Below are 25,036 nucleotides of genomic sequence, written 5' to 3'. Positions count from 1 at the left end.
TCTGCGCAGCTGGTCCCTGTGCTGGTTGTTCTGCGCAGCTGGTCTTGTTTGCTGGTTCCTCTGCGCTGCTGGTCCTGTATGCTGACTTTTGCGCTGCTGGTCCTGTATGCTGACTTTTGCGCTGCTGGTCCTGTTTGCTGATTTTTGCGCTGCTGGTCCTTTTGCAGTGCTGGTTATTAAGAGACAGCAGTAAGAAAACACTTAACACAATTTTGAGTGATTACGGAAGAATTATTCTTGCACCCACTTTTGCTTTAGTGGTTGAAGGAATAATACTTGTTTATTATAAAGTGATCACTCATGCTTTGATAGTTGTAAAATATAATATTTGTTTATTGTAAAAGTAACAACTTTTACTTTAATGATGGAAGTGATAATATTTGTTTATAGAAATATTCTTCCTGTAACCACTTTTGAATATTATAGAAGATACTTTTATTAATCAATCGGCCAATTGATTTTAATAAAAGACTCTTTCATGATTAAGGGTGTATATAAATATATTAACCAATATGCATGAGAAAAATACACAAGTTACGAACACCAAAATATTCTTCTGCAAAAGGAATTCTTGTTTCTGCCAAAACAAGAATTTAATCTCTGTCTTATCCCAAAGTGATATTCGCGTAACCCAGGCTATAAGGGTCGAATAATTACTTTCGGAAAGTGATACCACGATTCAGTGATTTATCCGGCTATCGATTATTTTACCCTACACGAAAGAATTTAATAAAACCCTCCAACAAAAATGATAAGCATGGATCCACTTCACCCATAAGGACTCCTTAATATTTAAAATGCGCCAAACGTGAGTTACCATAAAAGTGATATTCCAATACTTTAACCTTTTAATACCTAACCCACCTTCATCTTTCAGAAGACACAGGTTTCCCATTTAACTTTCGTCTTTCCTCTTTTCATCTCTCCCTGGCACCATAAGAAACCCCGCAAGATCTTCTCAATATCTTTTATGATTGAATCAGCTAATATGAATACCGATGACAAATAAACATGCATCAAGGTTAAAACTGAAATGATAAGTTGAACTCTCTCGGCAAAGAGAGGAACTTATTCTTCCAGTCTTCAACTTTCTTCTTCACTCTCTTACCAAGATTTTTCAATCACGATAGAGTAAACGGGAGGAAACCAACGGCACCCCAAAATACAGAGGTGGGAGAGTTCCTTCAACAAAAGGTCAAATTTGCGCTTTTAAGACATGATGAACATTAGCGAAAAAAAGATGTGGTCTTTGGAAGACTAGGAGTTAATCCCGAACACTCCTTGAATTCTTCCAACGCATCTCTAATAGCTTTCAGCGAATCAACATCCGCTTCCGAAAACAAGAAAAAATCGTCAACAAACATAAGTTAATACTTTACAGTTTTACAAATTTAGGGTGGAAATTAAACTCCATAATTTGCGAAACTCTTCTCTTCAGCATTAAAGATAAAACTTCCATCACAAGCGTGAATAAGTATTGTGACAACCCAGAAATTTCCGATTAAATTTAAACTTTATCTTTATATTATTCTGACACGATAAGCAATGTTTGTTAAGTTAAATCTCAAGGATTTTAAACTATGTTTATACATTCATTTAAACCTCGACCAAATTCCAGTGATTCACGAACCATTAAATGAACATATATGAATATGTATGTATATGTGTATATGTTATAAATTGAAAATATCAACAAAGTATTTAAACGTATAATGCTTTATATGAACGTATTTGTTTCAATATGATTATCGACGAAATTAAAAAAAAATATATTAAATGATTGAATTATCAGAAACATTGAATTATGATTACAAGTCTCTGTTGAGAGGTCCACTATGATTTGAGAAAATCTATTCCTCTTAACGATATTCGAAATAATTTGTAAAGCTATTTATAAATAAAAATAAAAAATGTCATTTACGAAAGTTAAACAAAAGCTAGTGGAGAATTGGTTTCCATAATATTCTATTAATCTATTTTCAAACGTACAAAAACGTTTTCAGTTTAAAAAGAACTTTATTATTAAAACGTATATAACTTTTATAAATATCTTGAATCACGTTTGACAACTCATTACTTAATCAGTATAATAAATATAACGATATTTATATTTTATTTCATTAAATATATATAATGATTTAAATTAATATTATATATTTATACGCGTATTATACATACATAGTTTTTATACTTTTACTATACTTTAACTTTATATTTACTTTACTTTTACTTTACTTTAACTTTAATAATTCACTTTAATAATTCATACTTTAATAATTCACTTTAATAATTCATACTTTAATAATTCAGTTTAATAATTCATACTTTAATAATTCATACTTTAATAATTCACTTTAATAATTCATACTTTAATAATTCACTTTAATAATTTAAAAATCTATTATAAATAGAATTCAATAGGTTTCATTATTTCATAGAAACTTGAAAATATATTTCTCTAAACTCTCTCAATCGATTTACACACACACACACACACACACACACACACACACACACACACACACACACATATATATATATATATATATATATATATATATATATATATATATATATATATATATTTGCTCTGTATTATTTCAAGATATTATTAGTATACATAAAATATTACGACGGAGTGATGTCCGAGTGATTTCAAAATAGTTTTTTTGAATGAGTCGAAGCTAAGGAAATTATGGGTTATAGCTATGGAGGTGATGGGTATGGTTCATGGGTATGCTCGTGAGGTCAATCTAGTTTTTATCATCTCCGATGCATCTACGTACTTTCCTGCAATATTGAATCTCAATATTGATACGTGAGCACTCATAACTTAACTTTTATATATCAATAGTGTATCCCTGACTAGTGCTCGAGTATATAGGATTATGCATACTTGTACATTCGATATTGTCCTTAGATAGGTTTATTGAATCCTGAATTAGATACATATGCTACTGAGATAGGGTATATGATATATATGTCATTGGAAAGCTAGCGAAAAATCAAGAACTTTTCATTTAGATATCGAATGGTTTCGATGAACGGATTAGAAGTTATAGTCAACTGAATTTTAGTATTATTGTTAAAATGATTATTATTACTATCGTCGTTATTATTTTAATAGAAATATCATTGTTATTATAAAATATCATTATTACTATTATGTTAGTATTATCATTTTATCATAATACCATTTTTAGTAAATATAAATATTGTTATTTTTTTATAGAATAATAATTATTATTATTATTACAAAATAATACAACTTTTACTTATTATTATTATGATCGATATTATTTTATCAAATAAATAGGAGATACAAAGATATTTTTCACCACGCGTAATATAATTACATTAATAATACTTACCACTATAGTTTTACGATATTAAGTGAACTTTATAAATTTTACTACTTAAGATATATAAAAGTATATTTTATCATATATAAACGTTAATATAAATTTTTATTAATAAATGACTTTTATTATTATAAAATCTAATAAATATATTTAAATATATAAAACGACTATAGTTAAGTTATATAATAAACACGTATAAATTTTAGAAGTCATTTTGGGTCAAGTTGACTTTTGTTGACTTTTGCATATTAGTCTCGAGCATTAGGATTGTGGTACACTATGACTTGACCAAAAATTGTTAGACAAATATTGACCAACATATAAATATATATATAATTAATATAGGTTCGTGAATCCGAGGCCAACCTTGCACTTGTTAAATGACGTTATATGTATTTTTACTACGAAATACAGTATGGTGAGTTTCATTTGCTCCCTTTTATATATATTTTTGGGACTGAGAATACATGCGCTGTTTTTATAAATGTTTTACGAAATAGGCACAAGTACTAAAACTAATTCTACGTGGGTTTAAACCAGAAATATACCCTTAGCTTGGTAACATTAAACTACTTGTCTATGTACGGTAGGCGCGAATCCTAAAGATAGATCTATTGGGCCTGACAAACCCCATCCTGACTATGGGATGCTTTAGTACTTCGAGGTTATTTTAAACACACCTGATCTGGTGTACTTCAGAGGGTAAAACATGAACGTTAAGGCTTGTTAACGGGTGCCTACAACTTATAGAATACTTTTATACACTTGCGAGTGTACGTATATTTATAAACGGAAATCTTGTGGTCTATTAATATATTGAAATGATTGTTATGATAAACCTATGAACTCACCAACCTTTTGGTTGACACTTTAAAGCATGTTTATTCATGTTTATTCTCAGGTATTAAAGAAATCTTCTGTTGTGCATTAGCTCATTTTAAGGATATTACTTGGAGTCATTCATGGCATATTTTGAAAGACGTTGCATTCGAGTCATTGAGTTCATCAAGATTATTATTATGTCAATTATAGTTGGTTGTATTATGAAATGGTGTGCATGCCGTCAAATTTCGTTGTAAAGAAAGTTTGTCTTTTAAAAACGAATGCAATGTTTGTAAAATGTATCATATAGAGGTCAAATACCTCGCGATGTAATCAACTATTGTGAATCGTTTATAATGTATATGAACGTGTCCTTTCAAGTATGGCAACATCGGATCGCCTTGCCGCAAACCACGCTTACCTTTAAAATAACCATGCATTACTCTGTTAACATTAATAGAAAATGATGTCGTAGTTACACACCGCATAATCCATTTAATCATCGTAGTGGAGAACCCAAATCCCTTCAAAGTCGCAAGTAAAAAATTCCAGGTTTACGGTATCATACGCTTTCTGAATATCTACCTTAAAAGCACATCTTTTAATACCTCTATCAAGATGATAATTCTCCATCATTTTTTGTAAGAAGAATATTATCTGATATCCATCTACCAGGAATAAACGCACACTGATTCAAGCTCACCACATCTTCAAGACACGACTTTATCCGAGACGTTATAATTTTGCTGATGCACTTGTAGATAACATTGCAGCACGAGATCGGTCTAAAATCGGAAACCTTAGTAGGCGCAAGAACTTTTGGCAACAAAGTGATTAACGTATGATTGGTTTCCGAAAGCAACCTCCCATTATGAAAGAAACCCTTAACCGCAACACTAACGTCATCACCTATCACATCCTAAGCCTTCTTAAAGAATACCGAAGAATATCCATCCGACCTCGAAGACTTATTTTCCACGATACCAAACAATACATCTTTAATCTCATTATCTATTACATCACGAGTCATAACATCAACTCTGCCAGGATGAATTTGTTTTGTGAAAAGATTATGAGGCTCAATAATGTTAGCGCAGCTAAAGTCAGTAAGGAAGGAAGCAAAGTGAGAAACAATTCTGTCTAAAACAAACATCCCTTCAATGATTTCCCCTTGAGGATTCTCAATCGACTGAGTTCTCTTCGATGCATTTTACCCCGAACAACTTTATGAAAATATCTTGAGTTACAACCCCCGAACCGCAACCATTCACTCTTCGCTTTTTGTTTCAAAAAAACATTCTTCTTCCAATAGAGCTTTATTAAACTTACACAGAGTTTCAGCTTCGCTAGTGCACACTTCCTGATCATGAGGGCAATCAACTAATTGTTTTTGAACTTCATCTTAAACGAATTGCGCAAGTCAACCACATTCTTGCGAAGGTTCTCCTTACTCCACATTAACTTTCTAATCAGTTTCTTCAAAAACGCATTTTCTTTACAACCTTAAACATCATGTAGCCATCAATGTTATCATTCCATCCATCATTTACAGTATTCGAAAGTTCTGGATGATCAGTAATATAGTTACTGAATATGAATTATTTCTATTTTTTCTCCATTCCAATCGGGATTTTAAGAATTGCAGGACAGTGATCAGAAATTCTATAAGCCTGAAAAATCACATAAGAGTTAATAAATCTATCAATCACATGTGTTCTCGTTAACGTATCGTTTAAAGTATGAAATAAGATAATATTATTCTTAAATATTATTGAATTTAGTTTGATAAAAATAAATCAGCTAAACATAAAATAAAATCACATTAATGAAATGAAGGAAATTAAACTTTCATTTATGATTAAAAATATTACAATTTTTAAAATTAACAAGTGGAATTCTTAAAATGCATTAAATTGAGTAGATTCTTTATTTTTCAACGTTCTACCGTAGATATTTTACCAAATCAAATCGAAGTCCCTCGTGGATGTTTCTATCACGCAATTTCTTTGTTATTATCTCGTACGTGTTGCACATATTGATTCAAGTATCATGCATATTTCTAACCACTTCATAAAGCATCACATTCTCAAAAATGCTATAACCGTGATCTTTAATAATCATGTTATGCAATATGATCCATGCATACATGATCCTTTTAATTGCGCTCCTTTTGCAAGCTCTAGTTTGTTGTTGAATATGCTAACGACCTAATGGGACACCAAAAGTCCTTTCAGCATCTTTGCGTGGAGAAACTTGTTTTGTGTAAAATAAGAACACTTTAGATTGACAGCACATGAAATTTCCTTAATAAATGATGCCCATGTTAGGTAATTCCAATTAGCAAGATAGCATCCTCTTTGGTAATCCATATCATATCTTTACACGGGAGTAAAGGCGCAAAATTACCCTTTCAATGCATTTAGACATTTGATCAAGACCAATGCATACAATCTATACTACCGATCAAGCCCAAAATCCATGAAGATCTTCATGTTTCACATACAATCTTTCCATGTATTCTTCAGTGTGCTCTCTGATATTCACATTTGAATATAATTCAATAATTTATTTTGTAAAATTTTGTGAAGTTTCACGTGACGCCTGTTTAGACATTTGTAAATACTCATCAAAAGCATCCGATGATGTGTTGTATGTCAATTGACGTAAGGTGGATGTCACTTTTAAAATTTAGTAGAACCCGATATGCCACTTGCAACAGTTTTTGTTGAAAATATGAAAAATGATCTGATATGAGTTATTCAGAGTAATTAGTTATACCTTTGACAATTCTGAAGAAAATCCTTCCCTCATGGGAAAGCGGCGTTTGAAATACTCAAAGGGTATTTCCGCGTTTGACCCAAAGTAGTCGCTCATAAGCCTTCAGTGAGCATCAAATCTATCACGATCAATGTAAGGACGTGTATTTACTTGGTTGTTGGAACTTTAACGTTCATCGTTCAACTATAAATTCCTAAATACTATATCAATTATTTGTAACATAGTTTCGTCTTCTTCAAAAGAAGTGAAAGACATTTTTTATAGTTAATTGAGATTTGGTTCGAATATAAAGATGTATGAGATTGTGAGAATATAAGATAGTATGTATTTAGTATTTATAGGAAAATATAGAATTTATTTTAAAAACAATAATTAATTTTGTATCCGTTGGAGGACAAAAACAAACAATATAACGTTCAAATTCGAAGTCTCAAAACGCACACTAGAGCCAAAACGTCGGCATAACGCTAAAAAGATGTTGGAAGGGAGTAGTGGGGCATCGGCTTTTCCGTGTTCCACGTGGAAAATGTCGATGCCAATGAGTCATTCTTGGTGCTCTAACACCATGACACAAAGTTTTATAGTTCTAATATAACTAGATAAGGTCGGAATTTGCTTGCTCTAAGACATCTTGAATTACTTGGTGGATAAGTCCAACGACTCGGCAGCAGTGCGGAATTTTCTTTCTAGAACACTGAAACTAATGATTAAGAGAGTGTAGGACACTGAATTTTAAGTATTCTTAAATTTATTAAATTTATCAATATTAACATTTTAAAGAAAAGAACCTTTACTTCTCAACTTATCAATCAAACGTTGAAGGAAAACATCACCATAAACACATTTTTATTATCGATGATCATAGACGGCCCCTTTACCATTCTCTATAAATAGGTTATTCTATTCGAAAACACACACACACACACATATTAGCGAAAAAAGGGGAAAACTTTATAAAACTAGAAGGGCCATCGGAAATATGAAACCCCTCCAATAAACTTACAAAACCAAATAACCCGAGCAATACAAGACAAAACCTATTCAAAGCTCGCCAACCCAAAACTTAAAAAAGAAAGAAAAAAAAAATGCAAAGCACAAAAAAGAGCGATACATAACGAAAAAGATAAAATTCAATCTAGCCGCCATCCGAAAGATTAAAAAAATCTGTTTGAACATATATGGCACAGGGCGGCATTCAATACTCACAGTGGGAGAAACTTAGAAGGGGAAAAACTATTTGTATTTGAAAATTAAATTTAAAACCCTTAACTAAAAGCCTTGACTAAAAAAACCTTAACCGAAAAAGAAAAAAAAAATCTATCTGTATTCTCGTTTACCGGTTTAAAATCAAATCTAGGGGCATAAACATAAGGAGTAATTAGTTAACGTGCATTTGTATGATCATAAATATAGTTAGATGCGTTGTTAGAATAAATACAAATAATTGTCCTGAAATGCCAAACCTGACACTTTTGGTCGGATGGTTTGGTTTTACAAAATTTGTTAGCCGTACTAATTAATTATTAATTAAAATGGTCAATATATAATGACGTATACCTGGTCAAACCAAACGTTCTGATCTAAATTCATTCGTATTGTACATAGTGGTAGAAGGTGTAAGAAATGTATCATAACTTTGCAAACTGCAAACCACGAATTGCAATTTGATTCTTGTATATTGCGATCTACAATTAAAAATCAATGTTCTCGTAAACTTTAAACTCCACTCCACTCCACTTATACGCTAAACCACAGATCGCAACGGTCACAATTTGCCGTTTTGCTTTTTTCCATCGTCGATATGTTCATTTTTTGATGCACCAAATTATGAATAATGTTTAACTAGTTTAAAAATACAAGAAAGATTTATGTAGAGAAGCTATGTAGGCTCAGCTATGTATGTCTTCCTTGCCACGAGTACATTGTTGCTCCAGTTTAGTTTTAGTTTTTTTTCTTCTCCTTTGGACGGTAAGACAGTTTGTAAAATTACATGACCGATCCATTCCGAAGGATGAACCAGAGTGATGCTCAATAAAAGTAAGACGCAAAGTAAGACTTGACATAACGAGTTTATGTTACTCACACAACGTAACCGCAAGGTAAACATGACAACTGTCACAAGAAGCAGGCACATGTTCTATGACGAATCTTGACTCATACAGACTCGGACCGACTTTGACTTGACTTTTTATGTTGAACAACTAATTAGGCGTTAGCTTTAAACATTGTATCTATAGTAATTTGGTTGTGTGCCTCTAATAAAGAATAAGTTTGCTAAATACAGAGTACGTAAATTTCATATATAAAGCAGGCAATTTTATCAAACTAGAATGTTGTTACTCAAAATCCTAAATATTATATTCAATTATATGTTCCAATCACATAATAACAAAGTTGAAAGAATAAAATTTAGCAAAAATGTAGTCCTAACTTGGTTATAATAACAAAAAACATCCCTTTCTACCATTGCTCTCTATTTCACTCATGGGTCAACCTGTGCTCGGCCAAATTTTCCGAGAAGCAAATAAAAAGTATGGTGACAGAGTGAGTCAATGTTATGATGGTGACAAGCAACCATTATTAGCTTTTAGGAAATACATGTAGGTACCATCATCATACAACACAATGTCCTTATGCTGACCATATCTCGATCACACATTATTTCTTGCAACAGTATCCTTTCCCCGCAAACACACGGGTAACTTAGTGACATATCAAGCCATATCGATTGCCTAAACACAAGGAAAAAAAAAAACCCCCGTTGAATAGAATTCTTCATATAACTGCATTTGCTTAGTCAGAACAACGACGAACGGCAACTCTTTTGTACTAGTCAAAATGGATCAAGTCAGGTCAGGTAGCAGGTCGACAGTCTATAATCTCTTCTTTTATTTAAGTTTGTTTACTAAACAACTAATGTTTGATAAATGTCATCAAAAACATTATATTGATGTTAAATAGTTCGAATTGAAATACTTTACGAGGTTTTACACACTTGGGAGAGACTTTTAACCCATTCGTAAGGTATCCAGTCAGCCAACTACCAAAAGTTTACCCATCAAACCAGCTAAATGCAAAAACCACGTACCCGTTAACGGGTCAAAATTGCCACCTCCAGTAACACAGATAACATGGATATAACTATAGAAAGGATCTCCAAATTTTAATATCGTCTTAAGATGTATATTATTTGAGTGATCAAAATAGAGTTGATAACCTTTACAGGTGCTGCCTTGTGTTTGATGTTGGTTTGATAAAACCTGATGGAGAATCGGTTTGACTAAAGTAGTCCACATCTACGACATCTTGTTGGCCATTAAGTACCTGAAGATGCAACAAACCTCGCTCATTGAGTTATTTAGATTACAAAATATTCCATAAATGATTTATAAGAAAGATAAATCAGCATCGAAATAATATGAGGACGTATTAAAATTTCACCTTATTTTCCAGCACAGCTCCATCAGGGATTACAATTTTCTCGCCTGGTCTCGCATTAATGCTAACAAACCCCTATGAGATTGACAGGATAACAATAATAATAAGTAAAACAACATATTCTAAAGCTAATCCACTTGCACTATCAAAAATTAAGTACAATATTCATAATTTAAAAAAAGGAACAGGAGAGACACCATACTGTTAATTCATTATATGCACGTCGTTACATTCGAAATGAATCAAACGCAAGGCCCAATTGGGTACTACACTAAAAGTAGATCTTATAATAATGTTCAGATAACCAAGCTCGAACATAAAATTACTTGGGTTTAACGCCAAATAGAAGCACGGCACCTAATGATATATTTAATAGTTGAGTTGTGTTTGATTGGTAAATGTGATGTTTAACTACACTTCAAATGGCATGATAAGCAGGACAGGCAATGAGTCAACAAGAGTTTAGATCCAATAAGGTCACTCTTTGGTACTTTTAAATCGTTTTATAACTACTGATGTGTTAACTATAAGCATGATAAGACTATTATAACACTTATAATCAAAATACCCAATGGACAACTTTGAACCCCTCTGACCCATAATTAGTCATTCTTTTCTCAATGAAAATTTTTAATTATATCCACTTGAGACATTTGAGAAATATAATACCATTTCAAGTTGACCCATTCATATGTAAATGAGTTGAAATAGCTTCCACAAACCCACCCCTTTGAAAATAATAACTTACAGTTTCAGGATGAATAAAGTTGTGATCGTGAATGATATGTATGTTTTACGCAACAATTTCTAAGCTTTCAAAGTTTTTTTGGTAGTGCGATACTTATGGGCTTATATTACTCAAGCACGCGAGTCTTATCCCACTTTGAAGAGTCCAAGAGGATCCAGAATCCAAAAAAATACAAGGAGCTTTATGTACTAATCTTGTTTATTTATAATTTATAATATGTAATATTAAAAAGTGACATAAAGGTTGCGATTTGCGAATGAGTAGACAGCTTAACACTCTATATTAATTTACGAACCATTGCCAATAACTGTTTCTTTGGATTTGTTCCACATAGCCATGGATCAACTGGATCCATAAATCACTTATCATATAGTGGTGGGACTTTACGGTGTAGGTTTCTATGCAAAATTTCTTTACTCCAAAATGATCATGTGAAATTATTTCTTATTTTGCATTACTTCAGTGCAGGTACTTTGCAAAGCAGACAGATTGACCAAATATATTAACTCCACATAACGGACAATATCACATCGGTGTAATGTAGAATAATATAATAAAAGATCATGTTTGGTACCTTGAGAATAACGTTGTTCAAAAACCAAACATCGCCAGTGACGTTCAAGTTAACAAGATCAATGATGCTTGGAATTGACTTAAAACGACTTTCGAAGTCAGTTAACTGGAAGAAAAAGAAAAACGTTATCATATTATAAAATTATAAACAAAATGAAAGGTGGCTTAACTCCATTGTTACTCTAACCTTATCGAACTCAGGGCCTAAGTTAATAGTAGGATTGGCAGGATTTATTCTAGCCTCATTGCGTTTAAGAATGCCTTCAGCACAGGTGTATAGATCAGACTGCATAAAAAAGATCGGATAAGATGTCGAAATGGTGTCGCAGTACGGTTGAAGATGTGTGTGTATGAGTTAACCTGAAACACTTTGTCTAAAATCTCCAAATCATTAAGATTAGTTACATATATTATCAAATACAAGTTAAAAGAGTTGTATTGATTGCACAAAAGCATCTATTTTTTCAGCGGACTTGAGATGTTTTAAACTTGAATAAAATGGACTTTGTGCGACTTGTGACCAGTTTGACCATTCAAAGAATCAAACTCGTTCCCATTTTGAAGCTATTTTTCATTTTACCCATTCAACCCGTTGGAAATGTAACATAACCACAATCACGGATTCATAAATAAGTCAAAATTGACATATCTAATGAATAATGTAATAAGGATAACCTTAAGGATAAGTAAATCTGATGTTTCCTCCAATGGACGATTGCGAGATACAGGAACAGTTAAAGCAATAGGACGGCCAAGTAACTGGAGAATATAGAAAATCAAGTTCGTATGAAATTTAAATACTACTCATATAATATTATTAAACATAAAGATGCACGTTACAAGAACCTTTGTTTTCGGATGATCCGCAATAAAGTTAATGTTTACCCACCTGTAATATTAGATTTAATCATGAATATACAAACTATTAATATGAACTCAAAGACAGAAATTCGATAAATGAAACACTCACGAATTCATTGTAGTTGTTTTAGACGTTTCTTCTAACTCCATACAATACTGGACCTTATTCTTGATCAGATGATTTAGAATATCTGGCACGCCACATAAGGAATCCAGGGCCAAAGTTAGTTACTGATTAGTGACTCGTGATTAAATAAGCAATTATTACTGATAAGATACCTAGGTCCACAACTTCAGACATATTATCGGAGTTCAGCATCAGTATAAACTCTTTACCCTGAAAACAAATCGAGGTTATTCTCTCGATCGTAACAAATCGAATATCGAATAACTAACTTAAAAGAAGATTCTAGAAGGCCTTACCTGCAATAATAACTCATCGGGTGTGCCACTGTTCTTTAAGAAACGTAAAGCCTCCTTTCGGTCAAAGGCTTTTTCGGTATCATTTTCTTGAGGTTGATCCTGTAATGCATAGGTTTTTTCGAAAGATATCACAAAATAATGGCATAAAATGGCTGCTGTTATATATATCGGATAAGACATACCGTGACTAAGCAGGTTACGTTTTTGTTGGATTGTTTTTCCAAAATCTATATAACAAATCTCGCAATTAATTACACATGTAAATGCAGAAAAGTACATGTATTAATTCAACGAAGATCAGTTACCTTCAAGGTCTCATTATGTGTGACAACATTATTTATTAGAAGCAGAGGAACATTGCATCCGTATTTTGAATTCAAAGACTACAAACAATAACAAATAATCATTTAAATTTAAACTGTGATACAAACCAAATACAAAATCAATATAATTTCAGAATTATTGATAACCGCGTAACAACCTCAATATAATTAGCAAGTAAGTCAAGTGTTGTCAGTCCATTAGAAATCTCAACGGCAGACCTGCATATAGTTATAAAAAATAAATACTTTATTAACAATAAACATGTACAGTATTTGATAATTAAAAATGCAATCAGTCATAGTAAAATCTGTACTTTGGCCCCTCAAAACCCATCTTCGCTCCTTCACAATAGTTGATCTTAACAACAACAAGTTTATCCAGAAGCTCCTTTAATTTTAGTGGATCTGCGTCACCAAAAACATAATTATAAAAACTTGGTCCAAAAAAAAAAAAAAAAAAAAAAAAACACTAACATCTAATAAAATCAAACTATTACCATCAGAAGCAGGCACTAGGCTTTCATATGATACGACACGCAATTCATCGTTTATACCCTCTAACTTAATCTTATCAACCAATCGAGGAGCCTCACTTCAAAACATAACACACCCAAAACAAAATCATCTCAAACAAAATTTAAAATAATAAGATCAGAAACGTTTAGATTTAAAATCAACATACATATCATCATACCTAACATTAGTCTCTTCTCCTTTAACCGCCTTTCCTTTACTTGCAGCAAGCTTCTTTTGCTCATATTGAATCGTTTTCGTAATTAGATTACAAAACAAATACACAAACTCCACTGAATCATTAGCTGGAACAGGATACGTAATCTTGTTATATGTTTCCAATGGCATACTTGGATCCACCAACCTAATATTAACATTACCACTTACATTAACAAACATTCATACAGATTACATGTTTTCAGTGTGCCCAACTTTTAGTATATAATCCATTGCATTTAGTATGAAGCTTTCATTCATTAATACTGTATGCCTCTGGTGAATCCCTCATTGCTGAGGTTGCAGCAATACACATTGCCACGTCATCAAACTCGAAGCCAAGTCACCAATTTACAGTTCATGAAAGACCGAATACGTACAATAACAGCAATTAGAATTTTAATGTAAAATGTATATACATCCAAAACACACATATATTAACATTCTAGTGACATTAAATGCATCTAAAAACACTAACCTATAAGACGACGACAACAACAACAACAACAAAACCCAATACCAGATAAGTGGTGTATGGGGAGGTAAGATGTAGACAATCCTTCCCCTATCCGAGAATAAAGACAAGTCATTTCTCCACCCAGAGTGAAAACACTCTCGAAAGTAGAGAAAGTCATCCTCTCCATCCCTCTCCCTTTTCGACGGATAGTGAGATTGCTTCCGAGTAGACCTCTAGCCAATAAGTAGAAAAAAAATATTTTAAAAAATAAAATAATTTGAGACGCCGTGAAAATGGTAAATCGACGCTTGCTGTCGACTCAATAACTAGAGCCAATCACTAACCTATAAGACTATTAGTATATTCACATAAAGCAGATGAAATTAAGCAGAATTACATACCCAACAATTGGAATCTGCAACTTAGAAGCTTCAAGAATCACAGAAGACTTCCTTTCAGTATCGAAAATCACAACACAATCGGGCCTGTGGACAGAAGTTATATTCAATTTCTTATTTCTAGACCTAAACTTCTTAGGGCTCAAACTATTAGTCAAAAAGCCTCCTAACCGCCACGAATTGTCGTTACGACAACCGGTATTTTTAATCATTTGTTCAATGATTTCATCAACTAATGGATTCGTGTTCACGAATAAAAACCGTCCATTTTCACGAACAAGGTTTCCGATGAAATTACAGGCGCTACGCATACAAACTAGGGTTTTATCGGCATCGATAATCGTGGCTCCGTTTCGTGAACCATAAGTGTAGATTTTGTAATGGTTTTCGGCTACTCGGCGACCTAAATGTGCGTTTGTTCTTAGGAGTTTTTGAATCACAGCTGAATGAATCGTCATTTTGACTCACAAATATAGAAACTTGTTTATATAATTTAGAGTTTTCTGAAGTGAATGAGCTGATGAATGTGATTTTAGTTTTAGGGTTTTAGTAACGGAGGTCCCAGTGCGTTTGTGTGTGGGATACGGCGGAGCCGGGGCCGTAGATTGTGGATGTACATCTTTTTTTGATTGGTAATGGGAACGTTTTTGATTTGGTCCTTTAACTTCATTATGTTTCATATCATACCTCAAAATTCAATAATTATCCATTTTGGTCCTCATTGTACAATACAAAGTAGTATTTATTTTACGGAGGGCATAGGCGGGTAACGGACAAGACTCGCATCCCTGACCTGATCATCATATATTTTTTACTTGTCAAGATCCGTTAACTCATCAATGGGTAAAATTTTTTCTCAAGTTCATGACTCGTGGATATCTACGACCTGCAGACAAATTGTGAGTTTAAAAAAATACATATTAACTAATCTGTGCCGACGAGTATTTACGACTTGCATGTAAAACCGCAAATCATTATGGATACGAACTAAATATATAATTATATTCATGTGTAGTTAAATATATGTATGCAGATTAATGGATATAATTGTGTCTTACTAAAACGGGTATCGCGAATTTACGGGTTGTATATTAGGTATTACCCATAGTGGGTATGATATATCCACGATATGAGTATGATCCATCAATGAGTACATAATTTTAGCGAACATGTAAACACGAGGTATAATTTTTTGAAGCCCGTCACAACACGTATACCTACGGATCACATGTTTTCTTTTTCTTTCTTTTTTTTTAAAAAAAGGGCTACCCGACACATGTTTTACATATTAACTAAGATGTTGACGAACCGATGATGGAGAAATACGTTTGATGGAGCCTAATGAAATTCACGTACCAGGAAACTTTATGTGGTATGAAATTTTGCTTATTTTATTTCTCTTTATCAATTTTCAAGAAATTTGTTTATGGGAGCCTGGTATAGAAGTGAGGAGATTAAATCCGTTTTTGGGTGTCATTATTTTGAAATGGCGAACACGGATCCTGGGATAAAAGTAAGGAGATTAAATTACATGGATTAATTTTCCTACTTTCAGGCCAAAATCCATATCAGTACATTTACTACATGTCAGTACATTTTCGAAAGAGACTTTCTTTTTTCAAGGTAGCAAATATTGTAATAGATATTTTCACGTATGTTGTTTCATTTGCTGTTCGTTGTACTCTCCCAAACACAAATGTCCAGCAGGCCAGCTTTGTTATACATTCTTGAAAGATAAAAAACAAACGCGACAATGGCTTATCCCATGGTAATATGATTTTAGGGAGGGCACATTGGATGCCTTGGTGTACGATTTAGGCACATTGGATTTCCTTATTGAAATTCCTTGGTTGGTTTCAGTAGGCGACACCGCTATTAACAGGCAAACTCAACAATTCCGTTTCTGGAATCATGGACATCTAATGAAACTACACGGATCTATTACATTGCTCTTGGATCATGCTTTCCTAAAAAAAAAAAAAAAAAAAAAAAAAACCTCCTCCAAGTTCCAGATCCAACAATACATATGATCATATACATAGCGTTGTATATGTATATTTTATTTGTTACAGGCCAAGAGCAGAATTACGCGGACCCTAAAGCCAAGATATGCAATATTCGCTGAAAATAAAGTGCAGTAGTTATGTTTCCGCGTTAATAAGAGACTGCGGTTTAATCCGCTGAGTTTTCGCGGATGGTTAGGTAATTCGCAGACCGCGGATATCTCGAATACTATAAATAGGGAGCATGGCCTCTCATTTATAGGTTGTTGATTCTCTGCCATTTTGCCTAAGCCTTTGTAATTTCCACTTGTGATCTTGCCCAAGGGATCTTTACATTGCGAAAAGGTGAATTATGCTAATTAACAATCAAGACCGGGTCGGGGTGGTTGATCACTTGATAGTTAAAGTGAAAGACGATCATCGGGGCCCAAAATAGTCATCAAACATTCCATCCTCCATTGTAATCTTATTGCACTCAATCCGTAATTAAGTAACATCGCTAATTAAGGATTGATCAATTGGCGCCATCCGTGGGACACGTTTTACAAATTAAACTGAAAATTTTTTGTTTCGAGCCATCAAACAACTAATTCGTCGGTTTAATTTCAATCGTGTTTTTGTTGTGATGATTTACAGGTAATTTTTGAATACGCAATCAGTTGATCTGCTTGACAGTCACGATGACAAATGCAAAGCAAACTGGCATTTCTACGAATGCTGATGAACTGCCCGGCGATTCGCAGAACGTCGTGATATTTTCGTTGCAAACAAATGCTAGTATAACCGCGGGAAAATCGGTTCAGGAACCGATTGCTAAAACATCCACTGTAAACAACGCTAGTGATTCGCAGCCAGAAATCGCTGCTGAGAAAATGATTGCGCGCAGAACTTTGCTGCAAAATCGCGATGAAACAATTACTGAAGGAAAGCGAATGAGGGCTTTGGCTGAAAAATCTAGTCTGCGAACTGAAAAAATTGGTGGCACTGCCATTGAACAGGCTAAGAAAGATGCTAAATGTAGTCGCGAGTCCCGCATACCGCGAACTTACCTATGGCCGTTAAATGATTCAGGATCACAGGTCGATCGCCTAGTTATTGAGCGAAACGATAGTGATAGTGATAATGCAGAAGATCGCGTTAATTTGAATTCTGCATATAACTCAAAAATGGCTAAGGCGCCAAGAGAGGAAAGCGAATTTTCTGATGATTCGAATAGTGTGGAAGAATTTGTTAAAGTTCCACATATTAAGCGAAAACGCCCACCAACACCTTTCCCTCGTTATGGGGAAGAAGGTGAAGCATATGATGCTGCCCGCAGAGAAAATGCTCAAAATTTTTTGGCGGATGCTTTCAAAAGCATTGCGCTAAAATCAATGCAACATAAGTTTGATCAGCCAAATTTTTTGCAAGACATGATTACCAAGTTTTGTGCGGAGAATGCAGATACTCGCACAAAGAAGGCAACAGAAATCACTACTGCTGCGGACAAGTTTGCCCAGCATATTTCTGACTATCCAATTGTTTCTCCGCCGATCGTGCCGGCAACTCTGGGAGTCTATTCGGGTTTAACCGATCCCTTAGATTTTCTGCAACGCTTTGAAGGGATGGTAAGCACCTATAACTGGGATGAACCAGTTGCGTGTAGAGTGTTCCCCATGGCTTTGCAAGGGTCAGCAAGGGAGTGGTTTCATAGTCTGCAATCTCGCAGTATTATTGGCTTTGTTGATCTTCGAGAAAAATTCTTGTTACAATTACAGAATCTACTACCGCAGAAAAATACGCATATCGAATGTCACGATATTAAACAAGGCAACAAGGAAACCTTGAATGCGTTACTTACGCGGTACATCTACGAATGTCAAAAGATTCCAAGCCTGCATGAAGATCAAAAAATCTCTGGATTTTTGCATGCTATTAATCCGCAGCGACATCCAACTCTGGTACGAAGGCTGCGAAGAGATGTCCCGCACACTTTTGCTAAAGTTCAACAGGAAACATATGATTATCTCCGCGGTGGAGAGGATAGCACTATAACCCCTGCATGTGGTTGGGGTAGAGACAAAAGTTGGCGAGAAGACAATGATTCTTTTCGTGATGGTAACAGTGACAATTATCGCGGACCAAGTTTTCCGCGGAGAAATAGCGGCGGTGGATACCCGCGAAATGACAGGTTTCAAGGGCAAAATGATAATCATGGATATGGCCGTCGTGATCGCTATTCTACGCGAAAGTGGAACAATGAATCTTTCAATATCATTCAGATGCTAACAAAAACACCAAAGGAGATTTTGTTACAGGAAAGAGTCGCTAAATCTTTTCCTGATCCGCAGCCTTTGGGAGAAAATAGCAGGCACGATCGATCAAAGTTTTGTGTTTTCCATGACGATTATGGTCATGACACCAATCGCTGCAGAGATTTGGCGAAATTCATTGCAGAAGCATACGAGCAAGGCAAGATGGACCATTTAATCGCACAAAACACTGCAAATGCGATTATAATGCCTACAGAAGCTAACACCTCAAATGCATCAAATGCGGTTGAGCGAAAGGCTCCCGCAGTGAAAAAACTGGGGGTGAAGATGGTAAATAAGAAAGAAAATCAGCGCGGAATTCAAGTAATTAATGTGGTAGAAGTGCAGGGCGAACTGTCAGTACTTCAAATTTCTGAGCAGATGGTAAGTTGGAGGTGCCCCTCCATTACTTTTCCTCTTGCAAGCTTGACCGCGGATGATGATAACCTGTGGTGGTTTCATGCCGTATTGCGAATACTGGTATAATGATAATGAAGGTACATGTGGATACTGGTAGTAGTGTTGATGTCATGTACGAATAATGTTTTAGCAAGCTGCCCGCAAACATTCAAGCTTTGATGAAACCTACTGCGGTTTCACTTGCTGGGTTCTCAGGAGAGTCATCCTGGCCTGTTGGCCAGTTAGAATTGCAAATGGAGCTAGTTGATGACAGCGATGAGTCGCTAAGGCACCAAGCTTTATTGAATCTATACATAATGCGAAATCAATCGCGATTCAATATGATACTTGGGCACACTGCTCTGCGCATATTTGGCGCTATTCCTTCCACTATACATGGCATGGTTAAATTTTCTGCCAATAAGGAAATTGGCACGCTAATTTCTGCGGAGATGGAGCCATTCTGCGCTATGATTATGGCAAATGCAGATATGGGTATTGAAGAACATTCAGTTAATCCTGAATAGTGCGAAATCTTAAAAGTTATAATGAGATGCTAAGGCAAACTTCATCAATGTATGATATAATAATGCGAATATGATTGTTGCGTTTATTTTTTGAACCTTGTAATGCGAAACAATAATGAATGAGGCAAAGTTAATTTCAGTGTTAGTAGTTGTTTCTTTAACAAAGCGAATGCATTGCGTGTGGCCACACGTAGTGATAATTTTGCAGAATACAATTAATTATCTTTTATAACACTGAGTTAATGTTTGTTCTGCGGATACTTTAAGTAAGGTGGCATGGTTTTCGCTAAACATGGCCTACTTAAATGTTATAATAATGCAAAAATGCATTGCGAAATAATTTGTTAAAAACAAAGTGATGAAATTGCCCACTTGTGTTACTAATTGCGAAAGGATAAAATTTCCTAAGTATTTGATCTTGCCAATACTTAGATGCTTCGCAATGCTAAATTTGCCTAAGGATCGATTTGTCGGACTTAGAAGATTCATAATGATTAAAAGATTGTTTCGTATAGAGTACGCTTTGTTATGTGCACAATAGCGAATGCGGAAATTGCAAAGGGCAAGTCTGAATTATGAATATATGATAATGTAAAGCGCTATATAAATAAAAGAAGTCGCAACTGCGAATTATAAATAAGTCATTAATATTAAGCGTGGAAACAACGCGGGTCATTACAAAAAACGCAATTCAAGATTGCGAGAATACATTCAAAAGCTAGCTAAGCCAAATTTAAAGCTCTAATGCTTCAATATCTGCGAATGAAACACCCTCGCGCTGACTAAGTTTCTCCAGGGCAGGTATGCTAACTTTCTCGACCTCCTTCTTCGCTCTCTCGAGTGCTTCGCGAGCATCATCTGTGGCGCATATTTCTTTCGCCATGTCAGAAGGTAGAGGTTGAGAAAGATCGCCAAGCTTGCATAATAAATCGTACCACTCACAGCGGGTGGCAAGTTTTGCTGCTTGGGCATACGTTTGAAATTTTTCAGTGACTGGATTGGAGTCCATCACTTTATCTGCGAAAGTTGGGAGATACTTGACCAGCTGTGCGAAATTTTGTTCCGCAGTTTCCGCCCTCTTTTTGAGAATGGCGTTCTCTTCCGCAGCCTTTTTTAACCGCGCCTCAGCCCTTTGCGCTTTTCTCTCGCTAGCATTGGCAATCTTCACAACATTATCATATTCATCTGACATCTCGGTGTAACGCTCCATACTGTCTACAGTGAGACAAATTGCGTTATAGCAATTATGCAATCATTGCCTTGCAGCTTCATGATATGATAAATTTCGGTATTGCTCTTTTGTATCCTTTGGGATAAATTTGTAAAGTTTGCGGTATAGTTGATTGGTCAGTTCTGCTGCTGCGGTTTCTTCCGCATCATCTTCTCCTTCCTCTTCTCGATTAGATGCTTCTGCATCCGAAGAAAGTGATAAATTTTCGCGATCAGGCTCTTCAAGAACATCTGTAGGGATGCTCCCTCTGATGTTGTAGAGCGGGGTGGTTTCAGCGGATGACTATGAAAGAACAACTATAACCAGATAAACAAATGTAGCGAATCTATGCGAAAACAACAAAGCGCATAATGAATGAATACTGCGAACTTAGCAATCGCTTACTTGTTTCTTGTTCAGAAAGAGACCGTAGTCGTCTTTTGCGTGGAGTGGGGGCACCTTCCACAACTTTTCGCTTGCCGCGGTCCTCGCCACCAGTAATATAACATGTATTGATGATTGGCTCATCAATAAGTATAATCTCGCCGTCGCCATTTTTTAGGCGACGAGCAGGGCTGATCCTGCTGATATCGGCAGACCTCATGATAAGGTCAAGAGCAATCACTGCGAAAATATAAACATATAGTGTTATGTGAAGCAAAAATATACTGCGAAAAGTATGAAAAGTATTATGCGATAAGTTTAAGCGAAATACCATTTTTTGCCTGGTCAACCAAAAGCGCGTCATAGTCGCTCCATGGCCATTGAATTGAAACTCTGCCAATGTACAGCGGTACATTCGAATAAGCTCGCAGAATTAGGCCTGTGTTTTTTAGTGTCTTGAGAATATCATGCTCAAGATCATCAAGTACATGTTTCTCATTGATATTGGGATCAAGTTCTGTACACCATATTTTTGGTATGTTGCTGTTCACATTAGCGGTGTCGTTAATATAAAAGAAAGAACCGCGCCAGTTGCCGATTGAGTCTTTTGGCGAAATCATTGTACCCAGTTTGCTGCGGAATGAAAACCATCCCACATCGTATAAAATCAGACTGTTACACGTGCGAAACACGTTTAGCAGCGGTTGTACGTTGGTGGCATTGCAGTACATCTCGAACAGCACAATTTTATTAACCGCATTCGGATGTAATTGTGTCACAGCAATCTTATAATACTCACATACACTGCGGAAGAATTGAGTCAGTGGAAATCGTAGGTTGCCCTGTGAGATGGCAGCCTCATAAACACAAATCATCCCCTTAGGGGGAGTGTCAGCTCGTTGTTCAGCTGCGGGTGCGGTAGGAACAAATTGGGCAAGTGGCGGATACCACTCTTGTAGGGTTCGGAGTTTTGATTCCGTCATATAGGAAACATAACCCCCAGGAGTATGCATAGATGAAGACGACGCCATTTGTAATAAGGAAAATAAATCGGAAGTTGGAATTGAAGAAATTAAAGGTTGGATTCGTTAATTGCTTGGTACGATTGTGATTAGATGAATTTGATTGAAAATGAAATCGAGCGAGAAAGCGTAAAGTTTTTATGCGGATTATTCAGCTATTTATAATTGGAATTAGGGCGAGCAAGTGGAAAGGGTAATCATTACATTTAAACGGCTGAAATTACCGCAATGTGTAAACGGTAAATTTCTAACCGTTACAGCGTATTGATTTGACATAATGGCGAAAGTTACCGTTGTAATTACGCGTTGGGCCTAATAAAAACAACGGTAATAAATGGACGGTAAAAATTATAAAATATTGCTTGTGAAATATTTTAATAAGCACTTCTTTATTTTTAGAGTTTATCATGATACATTTGCTTCGCGAAAATGTATCATAATAAACTGGGGGGACTTGATCATATACATAGCATTGTATATGTATATTTTATTTGCTACAGGCCAAGAGCAGAATTACGCGGACCCTAAAGCCAAGATATGCAATATTCGCTGAAAATAAAGTGCAGCAGTTATGTTTCCGTGTTAATAAGAGACTGCGGTTTAATCCGCTGAGTTTTCGCGGATGGTTAGGTAATTCACAGACCGTGGATATCTCGAATACTATAAATAGGGAGCATGGCCTCTCATTTACAGGTCGTTGATTCTCTGCCATTTTGCCTAAGCCTTTGTAATTTCCACTTGTGATCTTGCCCAAGGGATCTTTACATTGCGAAAATGTGAATTATGCTAATTAACAATCAAGACCGGGTCGGGGTGGTTGATCACTTGATAGTTAAAGTAAAAGACGATCATCGGGGCCCAAAATAGTCATCAAACATTCCATCCTCCATTGTAATCTTATTGCACTCAATCCGTAATTAAGTAACATCGCTAATTAAGGATTGATCAACATATTTCAGGACAAGCCTCATCTTAATGACGTCGGTACTGATAGAGATCAACCCATGGGATTTCAGCCCAACATCTCACTCACCCCAGGACCACTAATTATGTTAGAATAAATCGAGTGATAGGGTGTGTGTGGAAGGTGGTCATGAATTTTGTGTGCTTTAGTATAAGTTCTTGAGAGAACTTGGGCAGGAAGTTAGCTTATTGTGACTTCTCTTATTAGGGCAGGAAGGATCATTGATTTATCTTTATTTCTATATTTTATCTTATCAATAGAAGTATTCCATTATCTTCTTTATATCCAGTTCTTCAAAATCTGCTCATAATCGTTTCTTGATTAGCTGACGTTCTTAATTAGTTGCTCATATATTATCTAGTTTCTATCATAAACCCATATACCATTCATGCTATTCTGTAAAACAACCGATCCATCTATTTCGATACACAACTCTAAAACAGGTACACCAAACCCGCAATTTATTAACAAAAAGTAAATTGATTAGCGCTACAATAACAATATTGTGAAAATTTTTAAATGGATCTTTACATCTATAGTTGTCAATCTCGAGCTATTTGCTTATGAATGGGTCGATTAGGGTTATCTTTTTCTCTAACAGATAAATTAGAAAAGGTCAGCTTTAGAAGAAATTGATCATATCGATCATGAGTTTCAAAAAGTGTACTTTAAAGCATAAAAACCTCAAATCATTTATTTAAAACAACTTAATCAAACTAATATAGTCTTTGTAATCATGTTGGAGATGCTATCTATTACCATCTAAATTTTTGAACACAAAATGATTTGGGTCAATGCAGACAGATCATACTAGCTTCAATCATACATTCATAAGTTATCATTTAAGCTAAAGTTGGTGCATAAAGCTAGAGGTGGAAAATTGGGTGGGTTAGGCCGGTTGAGTGACTGGTTAAATACGTAATTTTACTAGACTTCTAAAAAAGGATCAGATAAGTTATCCATATCTTATACTTTGTTTAAACTATACTACTGCTATATTGATCTCATCTTTGCATAAACTGATTGTATGTTTTGAAATTCACATCGGTTGATTTGTTACTTACTTGACCAATCACAGATTAAGCTTTACCCAAATTGACATGTGTATAAGTAAATGGGTCATACACCCCTTATAGTAGTGCATAGTACCTGTAAGCTGTAGGCCTGTAGCACTCATCTGCAATGACAAAAGATGTGGGCTTAACTGCCCAAAAGTGGCCCCTTTATACTGCTGCGTCATGTAAATTTCATAGTTCTGCTCTAACGATTTTATTAGAAAAAATAGTTTTATGAAAAATGATACTCCAAACAATAATAGTTACGT

At 34.9% G+C, this 25,036-nt stretch overlaps 1 protein-coding gene across 1 annotated transcript; it reads right to left on the bottom strand.

Annotated features, from left to right (window-relative positions):
* Window positions 1–9,279: 9,279 nt before the first annotated feature.
* On the bottom strand, window positions 9,280–15,516 carry LOC139851952 (UTP--glucose-1-phosphate uridylyltransferase). The gene is made up of 17 exons (XM_071841148.1): window positions 14,916–15,516; window positions 14,023–14,205; window positions 13,826–13,920; window positions 13,643–13,733; window positions 13,487–13,547; window positions 13,311–13,388; window positions 13,188–13,232; window positions 13,006–13,104; window positions 12,862–12,919; window positions 12,692–12,773; window positions 12,568–12,610; window positions 12,397–12,480; window positions 11,909–12,007; window positions 11,723–11,827; window positions 10,404–10,475; window positions 10,180–10,286; window positions 9,280–9,694 (listed from the first exon to the last, which is right to left on the bottom strand). Exons 1-16 carry the CDS (start codon window positions 15,368–15,370, stop codon window positions 10,182–10,184), a joined length of 1,755 nt encoding a protein of 584 aa, XP_071697249.1. The 5' UTR covers window positions 15,371–15,516; the 3' UTR covers window positions 9,280–9,694; window positions 10,180–10,181.
* Window positions 15,517–25,036: the final 9,520 nt, after the last annotated feature.

This window comes from Rutidosis leptorrhynchoides, chromosome 6, assembly GCF_046630445.1.
Source record: "Rutidosis leptorrhynchoides isolate AG116_Rl617_1_P2 chromosome 6, CSIRO_AGI_Rlap_v1, whole genome shotgun sequence".
NCBI lineage: Eukaryota > Viridiplantae > Streptophyta > Magnoliopsida > Asterales > Asteraceae > Rutidosis > Rutidosis leptorrhynchoides.
This window is presented reverse-complemented; position numbering and strand designations above follow the sequence as displayed.

What these genes read in the sequence shown, in the direction of transcription:
- LOC139851952 (XM_071841148.1), bottom strand. Translation starts at nt 15,370, where the DNA reads ATGACGATTCATTCAGCTGTGATTCAAAAACTCCTAAGAACAAACGCA. An exon ending in TACTTGCTAATTATATTGAG is followed by an intron (nt 13,389 to 13,486) that starts GTTGTTACGCGG and finishes TATTGTTTGTAG; the next exon opens with TCTTTGAATTCAAAATACGG. An exon ending in CGGATCATCCGAAAACAAAG is followed by an intron (nt 12,481 to 12,567) that starts GTTCTTGTAACG and finishes TATATTCTCCAG; the next exon opens with TTACTTGGCCGTCCTATTGC.